The 26,278-nt window shown below is 41.9% G+C and overlaps 1 protein-coding gene across 3 annotated transcripts in view; it reads left to right on the top strand.

The window, feature by feature from the left end:
* Positions 1-2,428: 2,428 nt before the first annotated feature.
* MAK (male germ cell associated kinase) overlaps positions 2,429-26,278 on the top strand; it is a 44,736-nt gene continuing 20,886 nt past the window's right edge. For all 3 annotated transcript variants that reach the window (XM_019543201.1, XM_019543192.1, XM_019543183.1), the window contains exons 1-10: positions 2,429-2,534; positions 5,966-6,307; positions 10,369-10,423; positions 17,345-17,466; positions 18,144-18,223; positions 18,755-18,887; positions 18,975-19,146; positions 22,191-22,358; positions 23,512-23,856; positions 25,131-25,321. In XM_019543201.1, coding sequence (XP_019398746.1) covers positions 6,207-6,307; positions 10,369-10,423; positions 17,345-17,466; positions 18,144-18,223; positions 18,755-18,887; positions 18,975-19,146; positions 22,191-22,358; positions 23,512-23,856; positions 25,131-25,321 — 1,367 coding nt within the window. In that variant the 5' untranslated portion in view covers positions 2,429-2,534; positions 5,966-6,206. The remainder of the gene's footprint in view (positions 2,535-5,965; positions 6,308-10,368; positions 10,424-17,344; positions 17,467-18,143; positions 18,224-18,754; positions 18,888-18,974; positions 19,147-22,190; positions 22,359-23,511; positions 23,857-25,130; positions 25,322-26,278) is intronic.

Raw genomic sequence — 26,278 nt, 5'->3', positions numbered from 1 at the left:
AGACAGCTCAGAAAATACTTTTGTTTTGGGGGACATTTGGATTTGAATGGTTCACCTCTTACTTTTTATTTGGACCAAGCAGAGGGAAAATTCTAGACAGTATTGACTTTACCTTCTAAATTATCAAGGAAATTGTTTGCTTCTACCAGTGTCTCATCTTAAAAATTCAGGTGCAAATCCTGTTTGACTTGATTATATTGGTGGTCTCAATGTTAATGACAGCACTGGTGTGAGCAATTATGAACATGATGGGCCCAATACTGTCAAACACTGAGTACTGCGGGTACCTGTTGGATTCTATTTTTTTTCTCTATGCCAAAAGCAACCCTGTATTTTCAATTTAACACTGATTAAGTCCAGCAAAACAAACAACTGTCATTTGTTCAGTACTCTACACACAGAGAAGTCTTGGGCTGTTGACAGGTGCAGTACAAGTAAATAGTAGATGTAAAATCTCTCAAGAGGAGGGGTGTGTTTTCCTTGGCATGTGCTGCACTCAGCTGTATCACAAACTAGCAGCTTCATCAACAAGAGTCCTGGCAACCTGTAGCCACGGTACCAGCTGCAATTTAAAAACAGGTGTACCCAACTATATAAACTACTCAGGAGCCTGAGGAAAACCAGACACATGGAGGCCTGATACTAAACACTCCCCACTCAGCTTGCCTCTATAGAGCTTATACGCACTAGGTGCTAAGACTTTGAGGTTTCCAACAGGAATCCTTGGTGAATCTGAGGACCCTGTGACATGTTCTAATTAAAGCTGGATAGAAACAAGGTATAGAGTTGTTACATATTTTCAAGCACTAACTTTATAGCTGGTTCAGCATAGGCGACATGCAGGGAGAGCATGGGGGTGAGGCATATGTGCCCCTGAGATTGGCCCTTGCTGCTGGGGGGTGGGGGGTAACATCAGGTGCCTCCCTGAGATTGTGGGGGTGCCGAGAGAAGCACCAGTGGCACTTTCAGGTTTGCTGCCACTGGCAGCCATTGGCTGCTGGGGAACCCTGCCCCCGGTTGGCAATCTGCTGCTGGTGCCCACCCTGTATCATAAAATGGCTGGTGGGCTCATTTTACAGCTGGATAGGCCTTTTTATCATGCGATAATTACTCTGCAAGCGTGGCTCATCTATGTGTCACATGATTCACCAATTAATTGCATGAGCATTACTTTGCAGATGTAACCGCTTTAAATTTATTGTGCATGATTCACCAGGAAAGTGTGCAACACGTGTAAAGTGAGGCAGGGGTCCAAAGTGTAGGCAAGGTGAGGTTGGTGTTTGGCAAGCTTCCCAGACAGAAGCTGGTGCATCAGCAAGTCCTTAGCTACACATTTTTTTTTTCTTTATCGCGTTCAAGGCCAAGTCATTTCCAAATGTAATTGGGCAAAATCCAAATCGGGTTCTGAAATCTGACTGAGCAGAGCTCAGTTGTCAAGACTGCATGGCTTTGCCCTGCGGCAAGCATCCTTTCTCCCAGACCCATTGGTCTGGGGCTTTGTCTATTCCCCAAGTCCAGGCAGGCATCCTATGTGCATGCTGCAGGCCCAGAGGGCTTGGGGTTCAGATGCCCCATCTTGCTTGACCTAAGCCAAAAGACCAGGTCGCACACGGAGGACCAGGAGAGGAGTCAACCTGCACTTGACTTCAGCACCCTGGAACACCATGGTGTTTAACCTGCCTCCACCCGACCCTCCAGAGCCCCCTGCAGAGGAAGCTCCTGGCAGCCTCCCTGCACTCCACTGAGCTCCCAAGGGTGCTGCTTGGCCCCACTCTGGCCCTTCCTTGTCAAACCCAGCATTGCCAGGTCTTAAATCTGAAATTATCATGTGGGAAGCTCAAAATGATCACATTGCCTGAAAAAACAATACTTCACTGTGAAAAAGATGCAAATAAACATCCTTCTTATTGACTTTATATTGCTCACTGTAAGACTGTGAGTGAGAACCAGGCAGTCAAAGTGAAGCACGTCTTCATTGTTGAAATATGCTGTCATGAAAAAGCGCTGGCAGTAAGCCCAAAAGTCAGTTAAGACTCCCTGAGCATGACTTGGGGGCTTTGCAGAGCCTGAATCGATGAGCTCCCTCAAACATAATGCACATTTTGAATGCTTTACTACTAGTGATGGTACGTCGTGCCAGGACTGAAAAGAGAGTACAAATACAATAACGATCGTCCACCGTGCAACACCACCCCACCCCACTCCCACCGCTTAACAGCCAGTCTGCACACGCCACTTCCGCCCCCTCCCGCGCATGCCCACCGCTATCTCCGCCCTGACGCAGTAACTGCTTCGCGCTCACCCTTGGCACGCGGCGCCGGCCAAGTCACGTGGTCCGGCGAACCCCCCCTCTCATTGGTGAGGAGTCGGAGGAGGCGTGTCCGTCTGTCTTCTGAGTGGCTCCGCCCCCTCCCAGCGTCGTCGCCTAAGAGACGCTACGGCAGCTGGGCTGGGCAGTTGGGATGCTCCGGTAGAGAGCGGGGCTGGCGGCGGCGGCCCGGGCGGCGTCGCCCGCACAGGCTTGGAGCGCGGCAGTGAGTGTGGGGTGGGCTGCGGGCGCGGGGGAGAGGTCCGGGCCCCCTGCAGCTACTCAAGCTAGCAGGTGGGCTGGGGGCTGCTCCTCAGCTTTCCAATGCGTAACCCGGCTTCCCTCGGTGGCCAGGCTGGTTGCTAGAGAAGAGCTGCCCGGGAAGCCGTTCACTTGCTTTCGGGGGTGGAGGTGGTAGCCGTGTGGGACTGAGGACTCAGACAGACCGGGCTCTTTGGGGAAATCTGATCTCTTTTCCTAGTGCAGCTATTTAAGACTGGGTTTTTCCAAAGAACCTGGTCTGCACTTCGCTTTTGGATCCCTGACAGCTATGCACCGAATGCTAGGCATGCGGTACTGCTTCGGTGGCCCAAAGGGCAGAGGAGAGGTGAGGGATTCTTAGGGTGCTGCCTTGTGTTGGACGAGCAGCCCCCTTGGGATGCTGACAGATGCACCTTGGGAGCCCGTGCGCTCTTTGGCAGGGCTTGCCTTTCGAACGCCTGGCCTTGGGAAGTGTGTGGGGCTCTGTCCCAGCCATGCTTCTGGCCCGCAACAAGGGATCGCCCTCAGGAAGCCTTGATAGCAGCAGGGACTTCATTTCCCCCAGCGGCTGCAGGGCCTGGGTTGCTTCCCTTGTGCTGGAAACCACCCCCCTGCTTTACCTCCCCCAAAAATGACTTTTTAAAAAAAAATCTGATTTGTGCAGACTGGAAGCCCTGTTTCTTGGGAGCTCTAGCACTGTCTGGAGTATTGCCAACACAGAAGTTTTAAAAAGGCTATTGAACTTTTATTTCAAATAATAATAATTGCTTTATAATAAAATGCAACCAAATGTGAATGTTTGGTATGGGTCAGTTCACTAACCCCTTATTCACACTCATGTGGCTGAGTAAGGTTGGCAGGATTAGATCTGACGCATCTTTTCATGATTTGCTGCTATTTGTTTTGTTCTTTAAAAGTTACTGATGGGTATTTTTAAAATCTGTAGTGACCATTACTGTTGCTCGAATAAAATACGCACGTGTAGTTTGTGATGCTGTATGCATGTGAAAATATGCTTGGAAAGTTTACAGGTTATTTAAATTCTGTAAATATTTACAAGCTTTCAGGCTGATTTGAGCAATTGCAATGTCTTCTATTTGTCCTTTAGTTTAATCCTTCCTTAATCCTATGTAAAGAGATTACTGGCGGTATGTCACTTAGAATAAGGAACAGCCTGTCACTCGCAATAGGATTTCTCCCTTTGTCAGAGTATTTACAATAGTTGGTCCAGCATGTGGTGGGGGATCTGCATAACATTCTGGAAATACGTGTGTACGGAAGATTGTATGGCTGTGATCTTGCTCAGGGATCTGCGGAGGACTTTGTGGGCATTGCTTTGGTTCTCCAAACTTGTGGTGAAGATGGACCCTAAATTTATAGAGAGATTTTTACAGAGGGGAAAGAAATCGGTGTGCTGGTTTAGCACATTTGAACTCCATGCATTATTTTTGTTTGTCTTTGTGTAGTAAACATTCAGCGTGGCAAGAATAATTGTACCATTGGTAGCCAGGTATTCCTCCTGAAGATGGGTGAGGCCAGTACACAGCTTATAGAAAAAAGCTGCACAGCTGGCTGGGCACATGTGATTTGACACCTAAATTGTTATCTGTCAGTGTCTGTTGTGGAATGTAAATCTGTACAGCATTTTTATTATGATCTAAAGAATTTCTGGATTATTATTACTTCCAATAAATGTGACATTTTGTATGGGGGGCTTGATAGTTTTGAAGTGCTGAGTGGCTTTATCTTAACCCCATGTCAGTGATGGTGAGCGGGCATTGAACATCACGCAGGGTCTTCTCTTAACTAAACTATGTGTATTGGGGATAGGACAAGCAAGGTATTAAAATAATGCCATTTTGGTTTTTGCCTTAAAACAAGGAAATGCAGTTATGTGTATATGGGTTCAGAAATAAGACATTGGAAAAGGAAGTGTCCTCTTTTTTCAGTTTGTTTACTATTGATATTTGGCTGGCTGGGGCACAAGGGTGCTTCAGTACTAGGTTAGCTGACAGGCGGTACTTGCACTGAAGAACCCATGTGCCCCAGCCAGCCATGTCAGCATCTACATGTGCATTGCTGTCGAGTTTATTAGTTTCCTGTGGCCTAATATGGCCACATGTAGACACCGAGGCATATACTGCAAAACTAATTAGCTCCACAGTACACTTCTCATATAAATGCATCCAGATGCACAGAGGAAGATTCATAAAGCTGAGGTGTATTTAGGCCTATCTTTAGTACAGATCATACTCAATTAACCTTTTAAGCCTTGATTTTTAACAGTTTATGTAATTTTTTATAAGATTTTCAAAGTTGTTTAAAGGATTTGAACACTCAATTCTTGCTATAATTAATCCATTCCTTTTATTATATTGTACATAAACATAATAAAAAATGCAGTCAGTATGTTTTGTGATGCTGTTCGTTAATATAAAAGTAGAATACCTTAATTTATTTAATTTCAGCTTTTAAAAAAAGAATAAATAAGCTCAGTAATAAGACCTGCCTTATTAGTACATTTCCTGGTTTTGTAAACCTTATGTATCTGTTTAACTGTACCACTGTGAGCAGTACCATTGAAATCAATGTGATTATTTATGGTAGTAAGGCTAAGAATATTTTTAAGTGTCCTCAGGATTGGAGTTTAAGACTCTGTTATAAGACAACAGATGGGAGACTGGGATCATTAGTGTTTTTGCCTACTTAAAATTCTTGCTGTACTTTTAATTGGCTAAGATCATGTTACCTCCTGACCTAAATCTACTGTGTATCATTCCTGTTCACTATTAAACAATTAGTGTACTTCATTTCAACATGCAGGTGGCTGCTTTTCAGCAGTGTGTAAAGAGACTTCCCTTTGTGGCCAAACTGGTTGATGTACAAGAGCCAAAAAAATTCACATCTGCTTGCTTTTGGCATCCTGACAATCAGGATTCCTCACCAAAGGCAGAGGCAATGGTGAACGGTAAGGCATACATTACTGCTTCTGTCAGGAGACTGCCAGCTCAAGCAGGCACAACCTGCTGACAGTTGTATATGTGGTAGCCAGTTGCAGGGCTGAATAAACCTTCTCATTAGTGGACAGCAGCTACTTTCAGTATGTTGGATTCATGGTAATACTCTTTTTTTAGTGATATGGAGGGTATGCTCCCAGTTACAGGAAAAAAATCATTTAGGTGTAGTATGATACTTAACACTTGTAGATGGAATAAAATTAGATCTGTTTCTTCTACCTCATGACAGCATTATAAAGAAACTATTTTTTTTGGCAAGTTTTATTATACAGAGAAAACATCACTATAAAGGCAATTTATTCTTATTATTAGTCAATTCATCTAGTGGATTAGAGTTACGAATACTTTTAACGTATCCATGTTTATTTTATTTTTTAAGGATGCTTGTAAGAATGGCTGCAGTATTCCGTACCTTGCTGCTGAATCCTAAGCTGGCTGTAAACCCAAGGAAGACAACTGAGTGTCTTATGCCAGTGGGTGGTTTCTCATCATTGAATAACTACAGCATTGTGAAAAAAAACATACAATCATTTTAAAACATATAAGGAGTGTAGAAGTTCTTTATAAAAAGAGGCAAAATTAAAAGTTTTCAAGTCTTCCAACTATCTTGGTCTTACAAAATGAACCGGTACACAACTTTGAAACAACTTGGTGATGGTACCTATGGCAGTGTACTGATGGGGAAGAGCAATGAGTCAGGCGAGCTTGTGGCTATCAAAAGGTATGTGTGATTGAGTAAACACAGTTTCACATGTTTAAAGAGTAAGTTGTCTTGTGCTTTATGGATACAAGGAAAAAGTTTAAAAAAAAAAAAAAAGATTACAAGTAAACATATATATCTTATGGTACGAACAGATGTCTCGTTTGTCCCAGGACCAGTTTTATTTGTGCATCTCCCAGAACAGAAAAGGTGCAGGATTGGCACGTACATACCAGAACCCTTTCAGCTGGAGTTCAGTGAGGGTCTGAATGTACTGTTGCTTTTCTGGCAGCAGGTAGCTGGTGAGAGCACATATTCCAACATGCCTTGAGCTAATGAAGTGTTCATAGCTTCCTGGGGACTCGCAAGCCCCACTCAGAGTGCCCATTGGGTGTTTACCCAGTGGCAGTGGGTGGTGTAATTGTTGTGGGAGGGACTGTGGTGGCATTCATTGAGCAACTGATGCCCTGGACTGTCTGCTCACTGTGACCCACAGCTACCACCATCACCATGCTACTATCAACCAGTCTGCAGAATGGATCCTTATGTGGTCCTCACCCTGCAGACCAGGCCATCCCAGCGTTGTGAGCTTGCCCTTGAGACTGCATGGAAAAGGCACGGTTGGAGTGCTCTGATGGCTGACTTGGCTACTGCCATTTGCACAAAGAGTGAAGAAAGACAGCTTGGGAAGGCAAAGTTCATGCATTTGCTCACTGCCAACCAGCAGGAGGTACGTGGTTACATCCAGCTCATACTTTGAGGTGGCAGCTGCTGACCCAGAAATGTATTGACCACAGGTTAGTATGATGCATCCAGGCAGATGTGGGAGCACCTTCAAACAGTGGAGCTGCATTTATAGGCCAGGGAGATGAGCAGCAACTGGTAGGAATGGATTATTACAAGTACCTGGGATGACAAGCAGTGGTGTATGAACTTCCGCATGTTTTGGGGTACCTTCATGGAAATCTGTGCTAAGCTTGTCCCCCCTGCCTCCAGTATCAGACTGGAGATGAGGGTGCTCTTATCAGTAGGAAAGCATGTTGCCATTGCAACTTGGAAATTTGCAACCCCAGACAAGCCTCTGGTCAAGTGGTGCACTCTAGGTTTCTGCAGTAGCAGTGACTAAGCTCTTAAAAGCTAGCTAGCCATTAGAAATTATTGAATTGTCTCCAATTCAGTTCTGGATTTGAAGCGAGGAGCAGTGCCTTATCTCAGGTTTTGGGTGTGCAGCCAGGTGCAGCAGGGAGGGTCTCTGTTGTACTGTTAAGTGAGGAACTGGTTGAGTCCGTAAGTGAGCCATTATCTTGACCAGCATCAATCACTGCCAAACTGAGGAGGACCCACACTGATAAGTGATGTGTTACTGAGTCACCTCTACAACACAAATGTGGGGGTTTGATCATCCAGTTATACTGCAGTGAGACTTTAATTATGCAACTTTGCTGAAGTGGAACCTGCTAGCACACTGTACTCACATGGGGGAGGAGGGAGGGAGAGGATAAAGTGAGTGAGGCAGTTCCCCAGGTGACACCATGTGGTTCCAGCACAAATCCATAAAGTAATACCGTAGTGACATTGGGGAGGGAAGTGCTGGGGCAGTCCCCAAGCAAGGCACTGAAGTTTCACAGGGGGTGCCCCAGCTCCTCACACACCCCACCATATTCCCTGCCTTTGCCCTCCTCCCCACTTGTACTGAGCTACCACTTGCCATCCCTAGAAGTGGCCTGGGTCCTTTCATTAGGGATCCCTGTATGCTGGATCCCTGTTGGGAGGGGACCAACAAAGAGGGATCTCATGTGGGCAAGTAGGGATGACTGGAATGCTATTGACTGCAGGTGACCACAGAACTCTGGACACTTTCTGTCCGAGTCAATGTCCATTTCCATGTCTGTGCCTTTTAGCAGGACAGCTGGGGAGTCCTCGATCTGTTTCCTCTAATGGGTTGTGGCTGCGGTGATCTTTAAGGCAGCATGTCCTGAAACACAGTGGCATCAGAGTCCTCTGATACATTGGTTATGTGAGTAATATCGCTTTTTGTGATATTGTGAAGACCTGAGGCAGTTCTACAGAGAAGATGCATGTAATCCTGTGTCTGCTGACACATGGTTTGTGTTTCGTGTCCTTGCAAACTGCTGCTCCAGTACCTTGCATACAGAGCAGCCTTGAGTCTAGTCATAGTCATGTCCCCAGGTCAGTGTTTCCACAGCAGTCTGTTCAAAGACTGCCTGGTTTTTGCTGGCTTTATTGGAGCCTCCACTAATTCTTGACCTCTTCCAAATGGTGATGAGATTGACTACTTCCTACCTGGCCTGGTTGGTACTGTGCTTGCTCATGATGTGGGATGAGGAGCAATTGTAGAGAAAGGATGGATGGTTGTCTGACTTTGTAGGTGATGGTGGATTTGAGGGTGTCTCCGATAGATGAACATTCCTAGTGGTTTGGTGTCTCCATGGTTGGCCATATGGGTGGATGGATGGATACATACGGGCTTCAGTACTGATTTTGGGTGGGTGGTGGGCAAGAAATGTTTGGCAAGCAGCCATGCAAAGCAATTAATAGGTGGGAACTTTGCAGTGTCCCAGGACAAAATATTAGCAGATCTTATCCCACAAACCTTTTTGGGGTCAGTTTTGGGATGGTGGCAAAAGACATCTAAACTATCATAATTTATTATGGGAGAAAATGGAATCTCCTGGGACAAATGTGACATCTGTTCCTAGCCTTCCATAAAAGACAGAAGCTGCAGTTTTGCTAGATGCTAATTGGATGATCTTGGGCCAGGTTCTCAGTTTCTCAGTCATTGCTGAACAGCATTGGTTTACACAAGCCAAAGTTTATAGTCCTTGATATTTTTTTTTTTTTTTTTTTTTTTTTTTTTAAATCACACACTCATTTTGTTCAGTCATTTCTACACATATTTCTGAAATAACATGAGGAGAATGCAATAACATTATAAGCCTGATGGAAGTCACAAAGTAGAAGTGAATTTGCAGTTTATAACTCAGGAAAAATTTCTGTTGCAGTACTTGCAGTTATGTTACACTGCATGCAATTATGTTAGTTATAATAATGCTATGAATTCCTTAGGAGTTATAATTAGCTGTAGTAGTAATATCAGCAGTTTAAAGATGGGCACGATATGTTTTTCTTTACTAGGTTCAGAACTTGAGAAATTGATTTTAAATATTTAAATTTTAAATGCCCCTTCCCTTTCAAAGGACCACTTTCTCACAGTTATTCAAGTTAGCTTCAAGAGTGCAACCTGCAAGAGTTGGTAATAGCTTTTTTGATAGCTGATCCATTGTGGAACTCGGGGCCAAAAACAAATTGTTCAGTCAGAAAGGTTTGTGACTGGTGAAGGAATGTACTAAAACAATGAGTATGCCCATGGACCCCTGCCCCAGTATGGCCTCTTCATCATTTCAGCTACAGCGGACCTGTGGAGTAACTCCCCATGGCTTGGAACACCAAACCAGGTTCAAGGGCTTGTGCCTAGCCTGACTGCTGCAGCTGCTTTTCCCCATGACTATTTAAGAAGAAACTACCTTGATCTGACCAACAATGAATTGGTCTCTTTTTCTCTTAAGGTGTTAAATTTGTTGCAGATAAATGAAGTCTGACTCATGATTTTTTTTTTTCTCAATTATTAATTGCAACTTAGAAATGGTAGAACAGATACATTTCATGCCTCATTAGATGCTCTAGTAGATTACTGTAAGTAATATATTCCTGCCTGTTCCTTGCCACACAGTTCACTGTAGCATGGTTATTTGTAGTCAGTGATTCTAAATAAATCATATTGCTGCCCATATTAGTAAGGTCACAGTTCAGATTGCATAGATTTCCTGATATGTTCAGGAACATTCTGATCTGCATGGGTAACAACTCTTCTAAAAGTCCGTTTGTAGAGGCTAATCATCATCTATTATACCTTCAAAAGGGTAATACATTTTAACTCAAGACCAGTGTTGATGCATGCTAACATATTTTTTAAACACTTAAATTGAAGATGAAACCTGACTGCTAAACCACTGGAAATTGGCATATCTCAGATCTTACACTATATTTTCTTTTTATTATAGAATGAAAAGGAAATTCTATTCTTGGGATGAATGTATGAATCTGAGAGAAGTCAAGGTAAAGTTCAGAAAATACCATTTTGATAAGAATACTATGGGCCTTCAAGAGGTGGAAGGAATGGAGAGGCCCTAAAGGACTCACCTAGTTGCCCTAGTCCAGGGGCTACCCATAGTGGAAATCTAAATGTCAGGGTACTGTAGTCACCATGCTCTGCCAGCTCTCCAAGTATTGATGAAGTTCTCTGCTACCCCCTTGCCACTCACAGAAAGAGACAACAATTGGATGCTGTGATTAAACCCTTCATTTCTGATGATAAATGAGGAATCTTAATAGCCACCAGAGCATATTTGTTTATTTGCTATTAAGTGCACTTATTTTGTTCCACTAGTACGATAAAGGGTATATGCTGAGGGCATAATCCTGCCTTTTTCTTTGCTTTTTGAACATTCAAAAACTTCACCCATAACTCCTAATTCAAATGCAAGGTAGAGGTTCTGTGTGTAAAACTTAGGTTCATATTTCCAGAAGTTGTCTCTACAATTAAGCATCTCGTTTTCTAGGTGTAAAGATTTAGACACCCACCAGAACTGCTTAGCCTTCAGAGGTCTTGAGCATCCACAGTTTTAATAGAAGGCAGCAGCATCGCTTAAAAAAAAAAAAACGTTAGCCTCTAAGAAAGCATCTGTGTTCAGGAAAATGCTTAGGCAAAAATATGTTAAAGCAGAGCAAATTCATTGCATTTCTGTGGACAGAGTATTTGTTTGTAGCTTTTTGCTTTCTGGCACCATTTTTTCCACCTTCTTCCTTCCAGCCCTGCTATGTTTCTTAAGGGAGAAACTTGACAATCATTGTTTGTAATTTCCTTGCTCCTTTTCATTTGAAATGAAGTCTAATTATTACTTTACTATTTTTGTTTATGTAAAATAATGTGGAAGTACATTATCAGCTGCTTAGACTGAGAGGTTTTAAATGTCGTTTATTCTGCTGTTTGCCACTTAACTAGCTTTTAAGAGATGAAGATGGTTTTTATTACTACATATTTGCAAGATGCTTCATTAAACTGTGCACAATTTTTTTAGATGAACAGTATAAACAGATTATTTCAGCTTGTGTTGTACTACTAAAGTATATTTCTTTATAATCCCATATTTTTTTTTTGCATACCGCAGTCTCCTAAATAAGATGCCCCTTATTTTGGCAAAACAGAATGAAGAAACAAAGACTTCCTAGAGTCATGGGTGAATGCTGGCCACATGGAGCTAGGGTAGTCATTGAGGCATCTCCAGAATACAGGACATCCCTTTGAGGGGCAGGACAACCAGCCCCATAGCCAATCAGTGGTGAGGGGTGAAGCTGCTGCCTCCTTTGCCAGTCAGCAGTGAGGGGTGGAACCACCACAAAAATGCCACCTCCCTTCCTCCTTGGCCAGCCTGGAACCCTGCTTCTCCTGGCTGTGTAACTTCCCTTCTCTAGGTATAGCCAATAGAATTGCCAGGACAAATGATTGGCATGTATTTCCACCAGTGAAGTGAAAAACAAGACTGCAATCTGTTCCTCATTCAGAAATGGACAGGAGACAAAAGGGTTAAAAGTGGGAAAGTTGGGTATAAAACAGGATCAGTGGCCACCCTACATGGATCAGGGACAATGTCCATACTTCAGTGTCATTGCCTTCCCCTGGCTGCTCAGCCAAGAGCTAGAAGTTTTGCCCTGTCGCAGTTGCTGCCACGTTGGCATCAGGTTTTGGCTGAGCAGCAGGGGACAGCAGTGATGCTACAGAGCGGACTCTGTCCTGCCTATTTGCAGCATAGACACCAACACAGCCGTTACTGGCCCTCAGTTTTTTGGGGCTCCCTGCAAGGTATAGCTTCATGTGAAGAAGGCATCAGCAATGGTGGGGGGTGGCGAGTGCAGAGGTGAATTAAGGTGCATCGGGGCCCTGGGCAAGCACAAAACTGGAGGCTGCTCCCCCCCCCCCCATGTCCTCCCTGACAAGCTGCCTGTGGGGTAGCATTCACCACCCTCCTGGGCAGTATCTGCCCCTGCCCCACTCCCTGTGACTGTGGGACCTTTGTGGCAGCAGTCACAGCCGTGGTGGAACTGGGCTTCAGGGGGTGGGGAGAAGGGCCCCTCCTCCCCTTCCCCTCCTAGTGCTGGCAGGGGAGGCTGGGTAGACCCAGCCAGGCTAGGAGGCACTTGCCTGCCACTTCTACTTGCTCCTTGCCCCCGTGTACACATACCCATGGCAGACGAGGTTCTTTGGGTAAATCTGATATCTTTTATTAGACCACCTAAGCAGTTGTCCTTAGACCAACACAGCTACAACCTACACCCCTGTAAGTTATTGGAAACATCTTTTCTATCATGTTTTTGAGTTTTAAAAACCCTTTGTCAGGCTGAGGAGGTATCTGCAGTTGGTGTGTGCTCTTTCTGAATGTAATGGATAGTATAGAAGCCAAAGGCTTTTCTGCATTCAAGCCAGTCAGTGAAAATGTAAATTGAGGAGTCAGTGGATGAGAGTCAGTGGGTTTCGTGGAATCAATCCTTAAACCTCTTGTTACCGAAAGACCAGGTTTTGTCCAAGAGACTACAGACTTTGTGTGAAAACTTAAAAACATAGACCACCTTCCTAGCCACTATAGATGATACCAGCTTATATACCAACATCCCATACCAGGATGGCATCCAAGCCTGCCTTACATACCTACAAGAGCAAGATGATGACTCTGAGTACAGACCCAAAGATATTACTGAAATTATATACTTCATCCTCACACACAACAATTTCACTTTTAATAACCAACACTTTCTCCAGACCATGGGCTCAGCTATGGGCACCAAAATGGCCCCACAGTATGCCAACCTATTTATGACCCACATGGAAGAAGAATTCCTCAAAGACTGAACCATCAAACCCTTGCTATAGTTAAGATATATCAATGACATCTTCACCATTTGGACTGAAAACCTGCAATCTCTGATTGAGTTCTATCAGAAATTCAGCAATCATCATCCCTCCATCCAACTATCTCTTGTACTCCAGCACCAACATCTCCTTTTTAGACATGATGATCAGCATCCAGAATGGTAAAATACAGACCACCATACATATCTGTGCAGAACCAGCAATTGCCCTAAACACACCAAGAAACTTGTGATATACAGCCAAGCCTTCAGATACCACCAAATTGGCACTGAGGAGAATACCCAGGATTGCTACCTCACAACTCTTAAAAAGGCTTTCACACAACAAGGACACTACTCCAGAGAGAGAGATGCACATTTGGAGGAGTCATTCCGATGCCACATGAAGAATTGCTGCAGTACAGAAGGAAAACCCCCATGAATCACACACTGATGGTTATGACAATATCACCCCTCCCTTGAACCTATATGGAAAATCCTCAACCAATTGCAACCCATACTAGAAGGAGACCCAATTCTTAAAGAGATCTTCCCAGATCCACCCATTGTAGCCTTCACACAAGCACTGAACCTCGCTAACCTCATCACCAGAAGCATACTTCCTATGGTGCAAAACACACCAAATGGCTCCAGGCCAGGCCATGAAAAGAAATGCAAAACCTGCCAACATATCTCCACCACCCCCACAATTACTACACCCCACAACAGAGCCATCAGCATTCCTGGATGCCCTGATGGAAAATTATGTAGGAGAGACCAAACAACAACTGCACACCAGAATGAACACACACCAGAAATCTATTAAAGACCAGGATACCCAATTACCGGTGGGGCACATTTCTCACAAGAAAACCCCTTTTTCCAATCTCTCAATATTAATCCTCAAAGGGAGTTCACAAAACACATTTCACAGAAAAGCCTGTAAACTTCATCAGCCTCCTGGATACAAAAAATCATGGATTAAACATAGAAGAAATACAAAAATGTAGAACTCCTGGTTCCAAAATGATACCTTATATTAGACCAACTAAGAAATCACAAGAAAATTGTCCTTTTCTGCAAGATTTCAGGTTCACAGGCACTTCATCAGGCTCTGAGAAAAGTATAGATGGTAAAAAGTCCCCCTAGGTAGGAAATAAACTTCATTTTTGCACCGAGGGAGCTGGAGATGGAAAGCTGTCCCTCTGGGTCCAGCTTTTTCTTGTGATTTCTCGGTTGGTTTAATAAAAGGTATCATTTTGGAACTAAGAGTTCTACATTTTTGTATTTTTTCTTGTCTTAGACCAACATGGCTACCAAGTACATCCCTGAAACATGGAAGACGCTGAATTTTAGCCGATTTTTGGATTTTAAGCTTCATTTCAGAACAACAAGAAAGATTTTTTTTTTTTTTTTGCCTGCCTGCCTCCCATCTGACACCTCCAGGGAAGGAATTGTACCTAATCTACATACCAAACAGCAACTCAGCACAATTCTCAAAGACACAGCTAGTAAATACATCCCTGGACTAAACACAGACATTGGATTTATGATGCACTCTTAAGCTGCCTGACATTTGACTCCCCAGGTACCTGTCCACTTTTCCCTGCTACATTCATTCCCCTTTCCCTCCTCTCCCAGCCTGTCTGTCACTCACTGGCTCCTCCATTCACATCTTCACTGACTGCCCTTCTTGCTGCAGCCCAGCCTCTGGCCTCTTTACTATTTGTTGCATCCAGGAAGAGTGCGCACCAACTGCCGGTGCTTCCCCAGCCTGACCAAGGGCTTTTAAGCTCCAAAGCTTGCTAAGAAAAATGTTTCTAACTATTTAGTTCGTCTAATAAAAGATATCTCTCTCTCTCTCACACACACACACACCCCCTGCAGCTCAGTCTCACTCCCCCCAGCCCTCTAACAACTCATGTCCCTAGCAGTCCTGCAGATGCAGAGGAGAGGGCTGAGCTGGGGCCCGGCAGGGAGCAGGTAAGGCAGAGTTCTTGCAGCCCAGCTCAGCCCCCTCCCCTGCAGGTGCAGTGTGGCTCTTCAGGCAAGACCCCAGCTCTGTCCCCTTTCCCCCAGCCCCATCAGTGGAGGAGGGTCCCTGCTTCCAGCTGCCAAGGAAGCAAATGTGAAAGCTGCAATTTTAAACTTGGCGCCAAAAATGGGTGCAGAGTTTAAAACTGTGGCTTTCACTTCCCTGCTGGGGAGGATTCATAGATTGTTAGGGGCTGGAAGGGACCTTGCAGATCATTGGGTCCATCCCGGCTACTCTAGGCAGGAAGACAACGGGGGTTAGGTGACCCCAGCAAGGTGACTGTCCAGTCTCCTCTTGAACATCTCCAGGGTAGGTGACTGCACCACCTCTGGAGGGAGTTTATTCCACAGTCTAGACATCCTGGCTGTGAAGGAGTTTTTCCTGGTATTAAGCCTGAAGCGGCCTTCTAGGAGTTTGTATCCGTTGGTCCTGGGCTTCCCCAGGGGTGCCCTAGTGAACAGTTGTTCACTGAGCTCCTGATGCACTCCTCTGATATAGCAGTAAGCTGCTATCAAGTCCCCTCTCAACCTTCTCTTCTTTAGGCTAAAGAGGCCCAGGTCCCTCAGCCTTACCTTGTATGGCTTGCCTTGCAAGTCCCTGGTCATATGGGTAGCTCTCTTCTGGACCCTCTCAAGTTTTTCCACGTCCTTATTGAAGTGCAGCATCCAGAACTGGACACACTACTCCAACTGTGGTTTCACCAGTGCTGAGTACAGCGGGCGTATCACTTCCTTAGTTTTACATGAGATGCATTAGTTGATGCATGCTAGTGTGTTTGCTGTACTGGCTACCTCCTGGCACTGACGGCTCATATTCATGCGGTGGTCAGTCATTACCCCTAGGTCCCTTTTAGCCATGGTGCAAGTCAGGCTGTCACCTCTGAGTCTGTATGTATGTTAAGGGTTATTTGGCCCCAGGTGGAGCACCTTACACTTGGAAGTGTTAAACTTCATCTGGTTCTGGTCTGTCCAACTCCCTAGCCTGTCCAGGTCCGCTTGTATCTGCAACCTATCTTCTGGCGTGGCCACACTACCCCATACTGTCCGAGGATGCTGGCTGCATGGCCCCTTGCATCTACAGGTTTCATGGGCATGGATAGGCTGGCCCTGAGCACAGCCCCTGGCAGCCATTTCGATATCCCTTGTCTTCATTCTGGCATGGAAATCTACTTCTTCACTTAAGACATACACCCCAATTTTGGATGGCTAATTTTTGGGGGAAGATACCTGCGGTATGCAACTAAATACAGTGTTTACTGTCTTATTTTAATTTACTACCACTGAATATTGCACCTTTACCTTCTAGCTTAAGTATTCCATTTAGTTAGTCTTCAGTACAATAGCATATTGCATAATAGTTTTCTCAGGGTTCATATCTTGTAGTATAGTATTGATATTATTAAATTAAATACTTTATGAAAAAGCATAGTGAACTGATTAGTGGCAAAACTAAAAATTTCTATGCCATATAAATGTCACAGCCTACAAGATGGGGGTCACTATTTTCATACATTTCATATTTACAAGCAAGTTATTTGCATCTCCCTCAGACAAATGGATCTGAATTATGGTCATTAATTTAACAGTGACTTCAATATAGTGTTTCCATGCAGCATTTTCACCCTCAGGTCAAAATGACCCTACATTCTGACTCCTTTTTCTATAGAGTTTTCTGGTGATTGGAGTTGACTTTATATATGCAAACTGAATAATTGAGGGTCTAGCTGTGAATCACTGGATTCATGCATGTATTTTGTGTGTGTGTGTGTGTGTGTGTGTGTGTGTGTGTAAAATATTTAGTTTCCTAGACACAATGAACACTGATTTTGATCCTAAATATTTATTTTCTTATAAATGACACTGAAATAAAGAGGTGCAATAAGGCATAGAGAAAAAACACAGAAAGTACATGCATTGCATTTAGCAAATTGAGCTATACATAAAAATGTATAAATTCTCTTTTAGGAATAGCTCCATTTTAGTTCTGTTAAAGAACCAAAGCCACTGTCATATTCTGATGATATATTTGCTGTATTGCAGTCTTTGAAGAAACTGAATCATGCCAATGTAATAAAACTGAAAGAAGTTATCCGAGAAAATGACTACCTTTATTTTGTGTTTGAATATATGAAGGAAAATCTGTATCAGTTAATGAAAGACAGGTATGTCTGTTTGGTAAAGCAGTAAGTTATGGTGTTTTCTGTTTTATTAATGACTAGTAGTGGTATCTTGAGCATACGTAACTGTATAAATATCATTCCGTCAATAATGGATTCAGATTGCTAAAAATATGGGATTGCATGCTATCACTAGGGTTTCCTGAGCTTCCATCAAAGTGGATGGAAGTTGTACCTGTGCATCCCTAGAGAACAAATCGGTCTTGTTTATCTTTTGGTATATTTGGAATAACACAACCAGATAAGCCAGTATGAGATAATTGCATGCATTCAATGTGTACTAAGTTGCAATGGATTTTTTTTTTAAAGCAACCCAAACTAGTTTTTCTTAATTCTTATTTTTTTGTATAAAAAAATTAAACCATTTCACATACTGCATATGCTCTTTATTTTGGTTTAAGAATGGTGACAAATGAATCTCATGCACAAACAAAATTTGACATTTTAGCCCTTATGCAAGCATATCTCCCATATCAGATTTCTTGAAAATGGGTTCCATGTTAGGCCCCACACTGTGAATATACATGTTTTGCTTTTGTTCTTTTGCCCTTGAAGTTCTTTTGCTTCATAAAATATTTTGCCAAATGTCAAAAATGCAGGTGCTATGTTATATCAAAATTTTGATTAAAAAAATTACTTGAAATTAAATTGTTTCTTTGCAGGAACAAGTTGTTCCCTGAGCCAGTCATCAGAAACATTATGTATCAGATATTACAAGGGCTAGCTTTTATCCATAAGCACGGTAGGTTTCTTGATACTTTAATTGTGTTGTCCTTTGAGGACGAAGACAATGCACAATAACTGTAAAAAAACCTATGCAGCTGGAGTTACAGTAAATTGCGACCAGTTCAGTCTGTATTAGAGATTAAATATGATTGTTCTTTGATTATTTTTAAATTGGTTTCAGTTATTCTAAAATATTTTTTTAAAAATCTCAAGAAACCCAGTAAGCTATTTATTACCATCAATGAACTTTGCCAGTCCTGGAGTTCAACATTAAAAGTCATTTTTTGTAAGCTGCTATATGTTTTCTTTAGTGTTTAATGATAGCATATTAATGCTAAAATGTGCTTAAAGAGTTTTAGTAATTTCTTTTTTTTTTTCCATGATCACATTAATTTTGAAGGAGGGTTCATTAAAACAAACAAAAGAAACCAAAAAGCTTTGTTTTAATGAATCCCAAAGCAAATGTCATACCTTAGAGAGCTTCTGAATAAAGCAATGCCATAATTTTCCTCCTCCTCTCCCTCTCCCTCCATACATATTTTCACAGGTTTTTTCCATCGGGATATGAAGCCTGAAAACCTTCTGTGTATGGGGCCAGATCTTGTGAAAATTGCTGATTTTGGTTTGGCTAGAGAACTTAGGTCTCAACCACCATACACAGACTATGTTTCTACAAGGTGGTAAGTGACATAAACACAATCTTAATTTATCCTTTTCTTTTACATCTACTTCTGAATTTGGCCTGTTATTTCTTTCTATCTCCATAGGTATCGAGCACCTGAAGTCTTGCTGAGATCTTCTGTTTATAGTTCTCCTATTGATATATGGGCAGTTGGTAGCATCATGGCTGAACTGTACACACTAAGACCTCTCTTCCCAGGCACAAGTGAAGTAGATGAAATCTTCAAAATTTGCCAAGTATTAGGGCCCCCAAAGAAGGTAAGCTGCTGTGCAGACTTATATAGCAGTAAGAATTATGGAGAATGAAATAAATGGATTGTATTGGATTCCGTCTTACTTTCAAGGGATGTGTAGAAGTGATTGTTCTTATGATTGCTTCTCCATATTGTTCATTCTTTCTGGAGTGTTTTGTTTGCTTCTGTTGGGGCATGAAATACTGCTTTTTTATGTATTAGCATCCTTCTTTGTGGTGTACTTCTATATGCCTCTACTCTTCGTCATTGTAAAATTCAGACTGGTCTAGGCTTTACAAATATTAACATGCAGAAATTCTTTTCTAAGATTTCATGTATCACAGCTGCCTTTTTCTCACTTAAGTCATAATTCTCTCATGCTGTTAACCCAAATTATTGGTATACAAATTATTTGGATCTCATAAAGAGAAATTATGCCATAAGGTGGGGAAAAATGCAGTTGGAGCACATGAACTCTTAAAATACGAAACTTTAGAATTTCATATAAAATATTCTTAGCAAAGAAGGAAAAATGTTGACAGCATAATAGAGTTAAATTGTTCTTCAGGCAAAAGATGCTATTTGAAGTCCAAAATTTGAAAACTAAAGGTTAGTGTTGTGCCTGTAAAAATCTGCATACGTGTAATGGTATTTGCACATGTGCCCATGCGTGCACTCACAAATCCAGAAATTGCTTGAACAAATGGGTGAAGGTGAATGATTTTTAGTGCATAGGAAACAAATAACTGGGGGTGGTATAAGAGAGAGTCTGGAATAGAAAAGATGAGAAAAGCAAAGCAGCACAAAGAAAAATGGTATAGGACTGTAAAACATGAGAGAACACACTGGGTTTAAACAAGAGAGCAGAGTGAAATGTTGAGGGTGAAAGTGAGGAGTTAAAACTTGGTATAGAAGGTAATAAAAAGCAGTGAAAGGATTCCTGGGGCATTGGTTTGAGATGATGGGAGGGACAAGTGGAAGAAAACAATTTTACCTGAAGAATTTTGGGTAAACTGAAGAACAGCTGTATAATGTACGTTACCTGAATGCCAAAGAGAAGGAAACTCCAGTAGCAAAGCCTAAAGATGACAGACATAGCAATGGGAATGGACACAAACAGGTATGTCAGAGCTATACTTGATGTGATGCAGTGAGAACCTGCTGAAAGAAGTAATGGGGGAGAGAGAGAGAAGAAAAGAAGTGAGAGGATGGTACTAACCTTATGACACTAGCTAAAAGGTAAAAACGTTATTACTCTATCCAGCTTGTGACTTGTAGTGTTTAAAGTTATCTAGGCACCATACAAAGATAAAATAAGGTATGGATCTGGTCTGTGAGGGAGAAAAGTAAGTCTGACAGAGTATGATTGGCTGTAAACAGAGCTTAAAGTTGTGGGAAAGTATCCAAGAGGAGATATTGAAAGAGGTGAAAATAGCAAGTGGTTAGGAATAGAGAATCTGGTGATAACTGAACCTGTGGCAAGACATAGGAATTATGAAGTGTAAACAGACAAAAGTTTCCTTCAGAAACTGGCAGTGAAAAATACTGTGCAACATAAACCCAGGAATGACTCCTGGGTTTTCATCATCATCAAAGTCCTCTTTGACTAGTAATGAAAAATGTGTTTCTTTGAATGGCCCAAGTCCAGGATTAACGCAGAAGGAAGAAAGGTATGTATGCTGTGAATGAAGCCTATCTGTTAAAGAAAGCCAAACATTAACTTTTGGAACATTTTCAGTACTGAGTGAAAGCAGGTGAGGGATTAGATGCTAAGCTGTGATCCCAAGTTTTTCTGCTGCTTTGGCAATACAAAGAAGCCAGAGAAAACAGTGGTCTCCCTTTTTTAGGGATTCCCCTAGTATAGAGTTGTCCCATGCTTTCCATGCAAGTGACTGAGTAGTGGCAAATCTAAAATATGTTATGCTCCAGTGGTCCTAAGCTAAATGGTGGTCCCTTCTGGGGGCCATTACTAGCCAGCCTCCTTAGAGCAGTTTCTAAGCTGTTCTGAAGTGCTTCAGGGACTGAGGTTTCTATTAAGTCCACCCCAGGATCAGAAAACTGTAAATTGGCTCCTTTGTGGCTGTGTCTTCCTCTGGGTGGAATTGAGAGGCTGTCCCTTTATAACAATGCTATGATATTCTTGAGAAAAATCTGATTGCTGGTAGCACTGAACGAAGAGATTATGATAATCTTATCATAATTAGCATAGTAAATGATATATTTGATACCAATGAAATGTGCTACTTCATGAAGAGGCACAAAAGTTACGTTACGCAGTTTCCTCATGTGGCCAAGGTTTTCCACAATCTTAATTTTTAAAAATGCACATTTTTAATGCAATCCATTTTGCATTATTACTTGTTGTTCTTTCATGTAACAGTAGTTGCCTTTCTAATTAGCCTTTCTTTTCTTTACTTTAACCCATTAGTGAGTCATAACTCCCGTTTATTAATCGGAAAGCAGTTGTAGTATTACAGTTAGTGGCTTGTAGCGTCATGCACAGACTGAACAGGCTGAGAGGTTGCATTTCAGTGGGAGTCCTGTGCAGAGTTAGCTTTTGGAATCATTTATTTATTCATTTATTTGATTTATATGCTGCCTGTCCCACCAGAAGCTTAAATGTATCAAAGATACGTAGCCATATGCAGCAGTCCTGTAGTTAATCATTTGTCATGGCAAGCGTTTAAACTGCACTATAAAAGTAGTATAGTGTCGTTAATAAATTGTCTGCCCCACGCCCCTAATTTTGCACACTCCTGAAAATTTAAATCAATACAAATTGAAATAAATGCTTAAACAAAAACATAGATATTATCAGTCAGAATTTAAAAAAAATAAAAATTGAATTCTGTCAAGCCTGTGTGTGTCACAGTAGTCACTAATGCATTTCCCCTAGGACATTTGCAGGTATTGGGAATGTCTTCTACAAGATGAATTTCAGGCACTTGGGCTATGTACCTCAGGTTTAATTCAGACCAATTATTTAAAAATATATATATAAAAAAATTAATATAGTGTTTTAACTCCCATTGTTATTGTGATGGATTCCTCCCACCCTCTCTTTAACAGAGTGACTGGCCAGAAGGATACCAACTTGCATCTACCATGAATTTCCGCTTCCCTCAGTGTGTCCCTGTACATCTAAAAACTCTCATTCCAAATGCTAGCAATGAGGCATTGAGGCTTATGAGTGATATGCTAAACTGGGATCCAAAGAAACGACCTACAGCAAGTCAGGTACCCAGCTAATTATTTTATGGCACTTTACATTCTTGAATTGTCTTATATACTGATGCTAGTTGATAATCACAGTACTGTATATGCATAAAAATCATCCCCTCATGTTGTAGATCTGAGAAACATGAGTCAGAGAGGGGTCAAGGACAGTATATTCAAATATAGTGGCTCATAATATAGCTGAATTTGCAAGTTCTTGCTTTCACTTGGTCAAAACCAGTGGAAAAATCTGAGAATACCTCACATATTCAGGGTACATGGGTTATTTTAGCCACCAACTTGCTGTAACTTTGAGCAAGTCAGTTACCTTGTCTTTGCTCCCTTTCCCCAACTCCATTATATTTTTTTAAAAGGTTAATAATAAAGCCTTCTTTTGTAAACTACTTTTAGGTCTATGAATGCAAAGTGGTATATCAGAACTAAGCCTTATTTACATTATTAAATGCAAAATGAACCTTACTAAGCAACCAGGGACAAGCTTCTTGGTATAATTAAATGTAAAATTAATAAAACCCCTAAGTATATGTATTTCCTAGCACCACAGATGCTTAAACTCTGTTAACAAAGTATTTTGAGTATAATATCATCATAAAATTATATCTTCATAGGACAGTGCAGTGTCCTGTGCCATTATCCAAGCTAAAGTATGTTAGTACAGTATAGCTGCACTAGTGTTCCATTCCACCCAGGCTTATCAACTTTGCTTCTCCAGATAACTAGTAATTAGCTCAGGTACTGCACTGATGCAACTAGATTGCATATCTCCACGTGGCATTGCACTGCACTGGGTGCATCTACATGTGCTATTAATACACTTTAGGCTTACTGTGCAGTAAGCCTTCTTTGGGAACATGTCTACACGTGCACTCCCCTGCAGCAGCCCTGCAGAAACTGTCAGCTAGATTTCAGCACCCTTTCTTGCACAGCATTCACCACCAGACCCATCCTATCTTACCCCTTTTCCCCATTGGATCAAATCTCAAATTTATACCCTTCCATTTACCCCATTTTAGACATATGAGGACATTTTATGTCCACCTCACACCTGTGCTCTAGATTTGGCATATATAAATTTAGAAGCCTCTAGTGAGTGAAGAAGGCACTGCATTTCTGTTACTGTAAAATGTATTCAATATATTTCATTCTTTTTCAGGCATTGAGGTATCCTTATTTTCAAGTTGGCCAAGTTTTAGGACCTCCTCCACAATATTTGGAACAGAAACTGTGTCCTGCTAAACCACTTCAGTCAACTGAGCCAAAGCCAATTCCACCCAAATTAGAACCTGTATCAAAACTAGATTCTGTATCCAAGCCAGAATCTCTTTCTTCACCTGATGCATCTGACAATGCTCAGCCACAGCCTCTGTCAAAGATTAATCAACAGCCTCTCCAGGAAATTCAGCTACAACAGAATACAACCAACCAACAGCTCTCCAAACAGCAGCAGCCCCTACAGCCACAGCCATTTCTTCCAACCATCAACAAATGCTCATCACCAGTAAGTTGTTTCCAATTAACAGAGCACATAATGGAATATGCTGTGGAAACAATTGCATATGAAAATGATGAGTTAGCTATAGTACAACTACTAGATATCTTTAAACAAAAAAAGGGTGACACTTTCTATTATAAGTCCATCAATAAATAGATTATCAAGGGTTAACAAGTAATTAATACTTTTAATAAATGGTTAATTGATATGGTATCTGACAGAACAATAAGTTGCTTACAAATCATCATTATAACTCCTATTGATGCACTTGTAACATTTGTTGTACTTATGACAGACATGAGCAGTAACATCTATTAATCATTTATTGGTCCTTGATAAATTATTTATAAAGGAACTATGAATATAGAGTTTTCAGAAAAGGTTAAATAACCACATGAAAAGGTAAACTCTTGCATTTTTTGGTTGAAGTAGGAAGTTGGATTAGAGATTTAAGAAGGGCCTTGTAGCCCTGTTATTTATGACATGGTATTCCGGCTATGGTCTGTGAGCTTCTATTAGACCTTATACTGACTGCCCAAGTAATATTTGAATACTATGAATGTCACTGAATGCAGTACTTCCCAGGGTCAGACTCTTCAACCTGTAAATGATAAATTAATTCCTGAACTTTTAATATTTCGATGATTTGAAGACTGCAAAACAGTTGTTGGTTGGTTGGTTTTTAAAGGATGGGGATGAGGGTTGTTTCCAGAATTCAGCAAAGGGATGATTCATCTGCAGGGGAATGAAGGTAGCTTTAAAACCTGGTTGGAACGTTGTAGAATATCTAGTGGTAGAGGGAATTGTGGAAGGAATTCTTTGACCTGACCATCTTTCCCAAGATGGGCCTCACTAGTGGGAGTTGTTCCCTTGGCATTTGACCCTCATGTTATGATTGCTGTGAGTAATCTACACGAGTGTTGCCTCCTCTTCTGAACAACTTTCATCTCCCAGGGATTTAAGGCATAAGGTTCTTCAGGCTTGTATGAAGAAGTGAATTGGGTCCAGTAGGTAGGTCTCAGTATGATTCCTAAATGGGACTGCTTTAGGCACATTTGGTCAATTAGGGCTTGATCCCAGAATTAAGCCACATACAGAAATTACATTGACATTACTGCCTGTTAGAAGCATTCCAAGATTAGATCACAGATTATATTCACATGACGAATAAAAACACTCTCCAAATACTTTTGGTACATTCTGGGAGGAAATTAACTATAAATTTAAATATAAAATTAGAGAATGATTTTTAAAGTTTTTTTTTTTTCTGTTCAAAATAGAACCAAGGAGCCAGTGGCCCTCAAAACAGTGCAGTGGGTCTTAAAAATTGTAGGAGAAGATGGGGGCAGACTTTGTTAAAGACTACAGACAGTTGGGAGGACTTGGATGACTCAGAATTTGGAATTTCATATTCCAAGAAGCCCAGCATTGCACTCTTAAAGGAAAAGAAAACAAAGGATTCTCTCTTTATGTAAGTCCTGTCATTATATTAAACAAGTAGTTTACCACACTTTTTAGTTTACCTTCTTCAGCTGATTTAAGTGTTTAGTAGAACATAAGTGCTAAGCCTGGGTTAAAAAGGGTTAGTGGGGCTATACAGGTGTTAGCATGCAGAACAGCATCAGGTTTGAGGCCCATGTGTCAAGAGACTTTTGTCTAAGGCCCTCTGGCCTTGACTAAAATCCAGAGGCATTTAAATTTAACAGCATTCTTGTATCCACTAAATTAGGGACAAATATTCTCAATGATAATATTTCCTCACTCTTAAAGGAATCCTCTTGAAATCAGCTGGACTGCCTGGGTATAAGAATGGCAGAATGGGGCTCTACCATTTTTTTCTGTTAATACTCAGATTTGTCTGACATAATTTGCAGTTCATAAATCTTTTTCTAACTGTTCTTTTTCTTCTGTGGTGCTACTTAACAAAATGATAAGCATTGCTAGGAATGATTTTAATTCCCATAAAAAAATTTCCATTTTCTCCCCCCTCGCCCCCTTAATAGTTCCCTATCATAATAGCCCCTAATTCTTCATGAACTTTAATTCTCAGTGATTCAGTAAGGTGAGTAGTTCATTAATTAAACTTTGTGGGCATGTCCACACATGCAAGCACGTGCTCTTGCAGCAGCTCAAATAGAAGCGGCACAGATTTGAGTCAGGGCTTTTTGCCTCAGTGCATGTGCCCAGACATGCACTTTGGTGTGGGGCAAATTGTGCCCCTTGGGGCAAAATAACGCTGCCCAGCTCCTCCTGGATCTGCAGCCAGGGGGAGCTAAAGCCCAGGGAGAGCACCTGTGCTGGCCCCAGCTGTATAAAAACCTGCCCTGGCCAGCAGCTTGGGCATGGGCAACTGGGGGGGGCACAGCCAGGGGGAGGGGTGGGGATGGGATTCCTCTGGCTGTGCCTGTGTCTCTCCCATGGAAGCCCC

The sequence above is a fragment of the Crocodylus porosus genome, unplaced genomic scaffold, assembly GCF_001723895.1.
Source record: "Crocodylus porosus isolate Cpor-Errol unplaced genomic scaffold, CroPor_comp1, whole genome shotgun sequence".
NCBI classification, from domain to species: Eukaryota; Metazoa; Chordata; order Crocodylia; family Crocodylidae; genus Crocodylus; species Crocodylus porosus.
Note: the sequence above shows the minus strand (reverse complement) of the source record. Positions and strands in the feature narration are given on the sequence as shown.